Here is a 7,779-nt window from a genome sequence, read left to right as displayed (position 1 = left end):
CAGTGGAGATATTGATGATTTTCACAGTTCACACTTATGGGGAACAGACAGTAGGTTTAGCGATTCAGTGGGTCTGGTCCTCCAAAAATCTGACTCGGCATGCAAAATAACACAAAGTTTACAAAACTGCATAGCTTCCATGTTTAAGCTGATTGAACTCTCGCTTCTCAACTTCTCTTTCTTTCCAATCAACTCTCTCACCTCATTTTCACCAACAAATCAACATAATCTGGCAGAAATGCAATCCAGCGCTTCAAAAAATCTACAGGTATCAAAGGTCACCTGAAACGCTAGCCTCGAACTTCCAGACCAGAGTCTGAGAGCACACAAAGCGCACAACTCTAGTCTGAACAAAATAAATACTAAAATAATTTCGGAAGCACTTATCAAAAAGCTATGCTAAATGGTATAGTCTAACAGCCTAGGGTCGTTTACTGAGTTCAATAATGACATGGAAAGATACTGCACTTTTGCACTACGCAAACATATTATTTTTAAATGCCACGGAATCTCACAAATGAAGAAGAGACGTCTGCCGTGTTTGCGGCGATATCTTGATGAACAGCATGAAACGAAGATTCTTTGATTCTGCAGCAGAATGCTAGCTTGTGTAACTGCTCGACCAGTTGTCATGATGGTCTACCGATGCTGCTGTGCATGTCCTGTCACCGTAAGCTTGAAAAGATCAACGAACTGGAGCTGAAACTAAAAGTAAGATGCATGCACGCACCAGACTCTCTATTCGCAACTCTGGCATCCACTAGCACCAAGGAAGATTTCACATGCATAATCAGCGCTAGTTGACTTAGAATAACCAATTACTGCTAAACCAATAAGATTTAGAGCCAACATTCTGGATCTAAGACGCTGATCAGTTTAGAAGGCTATTTCTGAAATCATTTTAGTACCGTTCTGGTCTAGACTAGAGTCGCGTGCTTCGTGCGCTCTCTGGTCTGGAAGTTTTGAGGATACTGAAATGCCGCCATCATGACAAACAGTAACATCATTGTGCATAAATTGGAGGACAAGCACCAAATTTCTACTTGGCAGAGATGCACTCACAGTTAAGCAGAAACCCAATTAAAGAACCGAAAGACAAACTAGCAAGCACACAGAGAGAAAACGGACAAACAGAAGAGAGAGAAACAGACAAAAGAAAACCAAGGAAAAAAAGGCAAACAAACACACAGTTGGACACATTTCTTTTATAGATATTCTGATGTCTATAAATTGCATTGAGTACAGCTTCTTCTCTAATCTGTAACAGCACCCGCAAAAACCTTTTGGTGTACTAAAATCTACTAATTAATATTTTTAGTGTTGGCAACACTTAACCTCAAACAACACAGAGCATAAACGTCGTATGTTATGTCCGTACTCTTGCCACTTACCAAAAATTTTGTCAACTGATGCATTGGACGGTAAGGTGCAGTTAAAAATATTGAACTGCCTTTTGAGCCTGCTTGGTATGTCATTGCGTCCCCCTCCAGGCTGTATCATTGCAGCCATAAACTGAATGTCAACAATGTGAGTGAAGTCACCTGGCTTGTCCAGATTATAAAAGCCATTCATTTGCATCAATTGACGAACAATTTCATTAGTGATTTGGTCTCCCCATTCATTAATAATAGGCATGTTGATGTCATCCACGAATACTGTCATTTTCTTGCCTGCTGGAGGCCCGTATGTTGATCCCATCCTCTTATCCACATAGCTTTCAATAGTTCTCTAAACAAAAATGTTAAGACTCTGATGTTTTTAAATTAAATAGTGCCATAAACGTTACTTGGAACATCATTGGAGTTGTAGCAGATGAAAAATTCATGCTTTTGAAAAGCTGCACATCACGATCATATCGTGCAGCATAACCTGTAACCATCACAGTCTTGGCTGTACCCTGTTCTCCTATTAATAGAACCGCCTGCACAACTGATGCTAAATGACAACAGTAGTAACCATATATACAACATTGTGACCTTTTGCTGCTTGGCAATTGTGTCAATAAGAAAGTTTGTTCTGACATTATCAACATTGGGCACAAGAATGGAGGAATAGTCAGGAGTTGTATCTGGTGGGTAAACATACTCCTCCACATATGCAGACCAATGTTTCCAGTAGCCTAGTACCACCAAACATCACAATCAGGATAACTAAGAAATGACATTTATTGCTCACCGCTCGAGTCTACAACATATTCAAATATGGTCTGCTCATCACTAACTAAAGGAAGAGACAGTTTTTCCATTTCTTTCATAAATTGTTCAAGCTTTGCACGATCGTCAATCTCCAACAGGGCACCCAAACTCCACATCAGTGAAAACACAAACAGCTTTTCCAAGTGACTAACAGTCATATCAACTTTGTGTCCATGTTCATCTTCACCAGGAATAAGACCATCAAGTAGATTAATCGCCTGTGCAATGTAGTTGCATTCCAGTATGTCCATCTTGGCGTCTAAGCTCACTTGCACAAAATTATAGATATCATCAAACGATTCCTGAAAGAGATTCCACAAAACAACCCGTTCCTGGTTTGATCGCTGCTTTATCCAACCTTGAAGAATTGGTTTCCAATCAAGAGCTGACGAACTCATGTACACCATACCATTTCGTGATACTGTGGCAGGTGACGCATTGTCAATGTTATGAGGTTCAAAAACTATCTTGCAATTTGGAGCCATGGGAATTCTATCGCCATTTGCTAAAGTTAATGTTTTGTTGTCATCAAGAACAGAGTTTAGGTTCTCAATCCAAATTGCATCAACTGGGCCATCTAAAACTACCCAAACATGCTCCGTTTTCTTTATTTTCAGAGTCTTCCGCCATAATGTGGAGAAAATGCCATCAGTCCAGTCATTAGTTGAAACATCCAAACGACCAAACATTTGAGGAGCTGTGATTGCTTTAGGATTCATTCGCATCTCACGATGAAATTGTCCAATTTCTGTCATTGCCTTCATCAACACATTGATACACTTTGTCTTCCCTGCACCTGATGGGCCTAAAGTCATCATTCCATGCCGTACCCTTTGAGTTTCATATAACTACACATAAACAGTAAGTACTGTACTGTAGATTTAACAAACAAAATTACATTTGCATGCATGCTTACATCACAAACTACACATGGTTTGTTCCAAAGTTCAACGCTGATAACACCAAAAATTCACCTACCTGTATCAGTTTCAGGGTCCATGGAGGATGATTGACAAGTCTTTCTTCTTCAACAATTTTAGAAATAGCAGCTTCAAGATCACAGTAAGTGGCCTTGTCTAACACGATTCCAGGAAACAGGTCATTGATGAGAGACATGAACAAGGGTTCATCTTCGTCCACCTGCGAAACAGCGTAATAGTTTTGACATACATGTACTAAGTCAGCAAGTTACAACTAACTAGTTTAGAAACATTCATGTCACGAAGAACTCTCATCACGGTTGCACTCTCACTGTCATCAGGACTTAAACGTTTGGCTGCTCCAAGTGTTCGCAAAACAGACAATATATTGCGCAAACCAAAATCATAATGCACCTGCACCAGTAGATGTCATGTCACGTCAGTCAAACTGTGAGAAAATTCAGTTAAAACAGACCTGTTTTGTCAGCTGCTCTTCACAAAGCTTGTAAAGAGTAAAGAACTTTTGTGCCAGCACCACATTCTCTAAAAATCCACAACTAGCCAACTTCACACGCATGATGATCTTCAGATGCAAGGACAACAAAGAAGCACTAAATAGACAATGAACAACATTTTGTGACATACATTAATACTGACCTGTCGATCTGGAACCATCATAGCTACAGTCCTAAACTGAACTTTTAGATTCTCAGGAAGTTCTTGTCTGCCAGCATATCCAGGATTCTACAAAGACAAATCCAGTTTACACAACCACCAGGCTGTAGTGTAAACAAAAAACTACCATTGTAAGAAAAATCCCAAATTCGGGATTCATATCAACAACATCACCATCACTGAATAGGAACTGCTTTTTCTTTTCCTTCTTGCACGTAAGTACGATAGCAATCTGCTGAGCTGCTACTGACAAGACAGGCAATTCAATCCGGTTGAATTCATCAAAGCATCCCCAGCTGCCTGATTGAGCTAATCCTATAAAGCAGGCAAACAACCTGTTAGCATTACACCCGTAATGTAAAAAAGACCGTGGCTACATGTGTACAGTAAACGTAGCTGCACTTACCTTTGTAGATACGAGCCAATCCTCTGTAGTCCATCTGATCAGAGCAATTGAAGACTACAACATACTTTCCCAGTGCTTTCCCCATGTCTTTCACGGTCTCTAATATTGACGAGCTGCATCACTAAATATAAAAATAAATTGTTATAACACAACTACCTGTCTTTCCTGTTCCTGCCGGGCCTGCTGGAGCTCCACCCATAGACATACCAAGAGCTTGAGATAATGTAATGTAGCATCGGTCAGTTAAAGGGGTGATAACCAAACGATCTGTACACCCAACAAACTCATTCTGATAACTGAAGGTGACGTCAGTGATGCATATGAGACACTGGTCTGTATCAATGTTGAAATAGAAACGAGACTGTTTGAGCCATTCAAAGTTGTTAGGTGATTTAATATGCATCCGAACCTTAACAACAAATGTGTTACAATAAGCCACATGCTGTACAGTGTAGATGCAAACACACTCACACAAACAAACGATATAACCAGAGTAAGTACTGTATGTAGTTAGTAAGTAGTAGTCATGTAGCCAATAGCAGATGCCTATCATGTGAACTAAATATACACGGTCAGAAGCATATTAAGAGAGAAGATGGAACGTCCGTCTAGGCATGGGTGGGGTGATATCGTTGTGATGGTAAGAGACAGAGCTGTTGTTTACGCTGTGCCTTATATGGTAAGTTTGAGTTAGTGTCTGGTCAAGAAGGTGGCTGGAGGAAGCTGCGAGAAACCTGATCAACGCTTAAACAATGACCTGATAACAAAAAGAAAGCTGGGTCCCTTCACCAAGGTCAGCTTTTGAAAGGAAATGCAGATCTAGCACTTCCCTGTCTAGCTGAGTAGTGCTAGCGCACTGTACTGATGTGAATGTTACTGTCAAAGTCTACGTCTCGTTTCGCAAGTGCTTCTTGCAGTGAAAGTGTCAAAGCTGTCGTTCTAGCCCTAACTCAAAGTTACCATATTAGGATAGTCGCTCTGCCTCTTTCTTATCACAACGATATCACCCCACCCATGCCTAGACGAACGTTCCATCTTCTTTCTTTATATTCTCCTGACGCGGTCCTTTTGTAACTTGTACGCAACTAGTAATAGAGCTACTTCACAGAGATGCTGTGACTCAATACTGTGCGACATCACATGGTGTCAGGAGTAACGGATTACCACATCACTGACTCATTCACGGAAGCAGACCGAGATGGCGGCAACCTTCATGTTTGATCATCCTGCCATGAACTGGGGCACATCAGACCCCTATGAGAAGTTCAAACGATTCAGGGAATATGTCAATTTTGTCCTCGATGGCTCACTCAGCAACGCGGAAAGGAAGAGAAAGCAAGCTGGTTTGGCATGTCGATCCTGCATGAGGGCCGCGAAGCATACAAAACCCTCACATGGAAGGACGGCAAAATGAAGACCCCACAAAGGTACTCGACAAATTAGAAGCCTACGTTAGCCCGCAAAAAATAAACGCGTGGTGTGTTTCCGATTCCATGAACGGAATCAGAAAGTTGGTGAGAACTTTAACACATTCTAACCATAACCCTAACATTTAACATTTTCATGGACAATGACAACGTCCTAATAGACTGGATCATCATGGGAGTTTCCCACAAGGTACAGGAGCGCCTCCTGAATGAAAGATAGGGTCTCACACTAGACAAAGCTAGCCCAACAACATGAGTGAGATGAGAGACGAGGACACTAGAGTGCAAAAATCAGGAATTGCAGCGTCACAGCCCAGAGGTGACACTGAGAAGACCAAAGCTTTCAAGAACACCAGCACCACAGATACGTCTACTAAGACAAAGAGACCCAGGCAACAAAGAAACACACGTGCAGCTGCTGTGGAAAGGAGGCGACCCATGCCAGTACCAATGGTAAATGGACTGCTATAGGTTCACAATGCACGTTTTGCGACAAGAAAAACCACTGGCATACTGTATGCAGGAAGAGACTGGCAGCCAAGATACACGCTCTACAATCCACTAAGGAACCAAGCACACCATCTAGCAGTGACAGTAAGAACACGATGGACAACGGAAATGCCCCATCTTACAAAGAAGCAATGTTAAGCATCAATACAGTTTCACCTTCTAGGAATGGTCGTCCCGACAAATGGCAGACCACTCTTCAGACAGGCGGCAAGGACATACCTTTCAGAATCGACACAGGTTCTTTTGCAAGGTGCAAGGTGATGACCAGAGAGGAACATACAAACACTCCCAGACTTGGAACAATGAGGAAATCAAACAAAGTATTGTACTTCTTCACCAATCATAGGCTGTACTTCTTCACCAATCATAGGCTCCACCCTGTCAGCTTCACCAAGCTTCTTATAGGACATAATGGCACCAACAAAGAAGCAGACTTCGAGATTATTACTCTACAACAGGAAGACGTAATCTCAAGAGACTTGGCCGAGAAGTTGAGATTGATCAAACGGATTCATGAACTAGACCTGCGAACAACAGTGGCTTCCAAAGAATTAGGAGTTCCTGGACCTAGCCAGTGTCACTAGGACCCTTCCTGGGACCTACTCAATTAAAATTGATCCTGGAGCTAGAGGAATTATTCATCCGGTGGAGGAGACAGCCAGCAGCCTTACGAGAGAGAGTATCAAGAAGCTAAGAGAAATGGAGAATGATGGCCACAATGTGAAGGCTGAGCGACCAACGGAATGGGTGAGCTCAATGGTTACTTCCCTAAAGAACAACAAAATGCACCTATGCATTGATCCAAGTAACCTCAACAAAGTAATCAAGAGGGAACACCACCCCATGAAAACAGATGAGGTGATTAGCAGCATTCCCAATGTCACCATTTTTCAGTCCTACACGCCAAGTCTGGGTTTCTCCAGATCGTGCTCAATCACGAACCATCCCTATTAATGACCTTTAACACGCAAATTGGTCGGTATAGGTGGCTTAGACTACACTTTGGAGTTAAATGCGCCCAGGAAATATTCCAAAGAATAATGGATGAAATGCTGAAAGGCATTGAGGGGGCCATGACAATCATGAATGACATTCTCATTGCCGGTCGAGACAGGGATCATCATGAGAAAGCAACACAATACAATCTAAAGCTCAAGTTCGAGAAGTGCAAGGTACATATAACGTCTGTCCTGTATGTTGGACACCTAATCACCAGAGAAGGATGTAGTTATAGTTATACAGTACCGGCAATAAGTAAGCTGACAGCGATACGATACGATACGATACCATACGATACCATACGATACGATAAAAGATACCTGTAGGATAGGATAAGATAAAAGATGATACCATACAATTAAGATAAGATACCATCCATAGGATATACGATACGCAATATGATATATGATACAATTAAGATAAGATACCAGATGGTACGATAATACGCAATACGATATACCATACGCTATGATACGCAATACGATACGATACGCAATACGATACGATACCATACGATACGATATGCATACGATAAAAATGTTAGGTTACTTATTGCCGGTACTGTACATCTGAAAACTTGTATTGTGGTACATTTCAGTCATTGACCGGCATTTAGAACTAGCCAGTCATTCTTGAAATAGATCAAC

At 41.5% G+C, this 7,779-nt stretch overlaps 1 protein-coding gene across 1 annotated transcript; it reads right to left on the bottom strand.

Moving 5' to 3' along the window:
* Window positions 1–1,280: 1,280 nt before the first annotated feature.
* On the bottom strand, window positions 1,281–5,333 carry LOC134184766 (dynein axonemal heavy chain 5-like). The gene is made up of 12 exons (XM_062652511.1): window positions 5,256–5,333; window positions 4,353–4,605; window positions 4,197–4,295; window positions 3,918–4,105; window positions 3,773–3,859; window positions 3,591–3,698; window positions 3,395–3,529; window positions 3,174–3,335; window positions 2,176–3,043; window positions 1,977–2,119; window positions 1,787–1,921; window positions 1,281–1,728 (listed from the first exon to the last, which is right to left on the bottom strand). Exons 1-12 carry the CDS (start codon window positions 5,331–5,333, stop codon window positions 1,315–1,317), a joined length of 2,670 nt encoding a protein of 889 aa, XP_062508495.1. The 3' UTR covers window positions 1,281–1,314.
* Between the last annotated feature and the right edge of the window lie 2,446 nt (window positions 5,334–7,779).

Source organism: Corticium candelabrum, chromosome 9 (genome assembly GCF_963422355.1).
Source record: "Corticium candelabrum chromosome 9, ooCorCand1.1, whole genome shotgun sequence".
Lineage (NCBI taxonomy): Eukaryota > Metazoa > Porifera > Homoscleromorpha > Homosclerophorida > Plakinidae > Corticium > Corticium candelabrum.
This window is presented reverse-complemented; position numbering and strand designations above follow the sequence as displayed.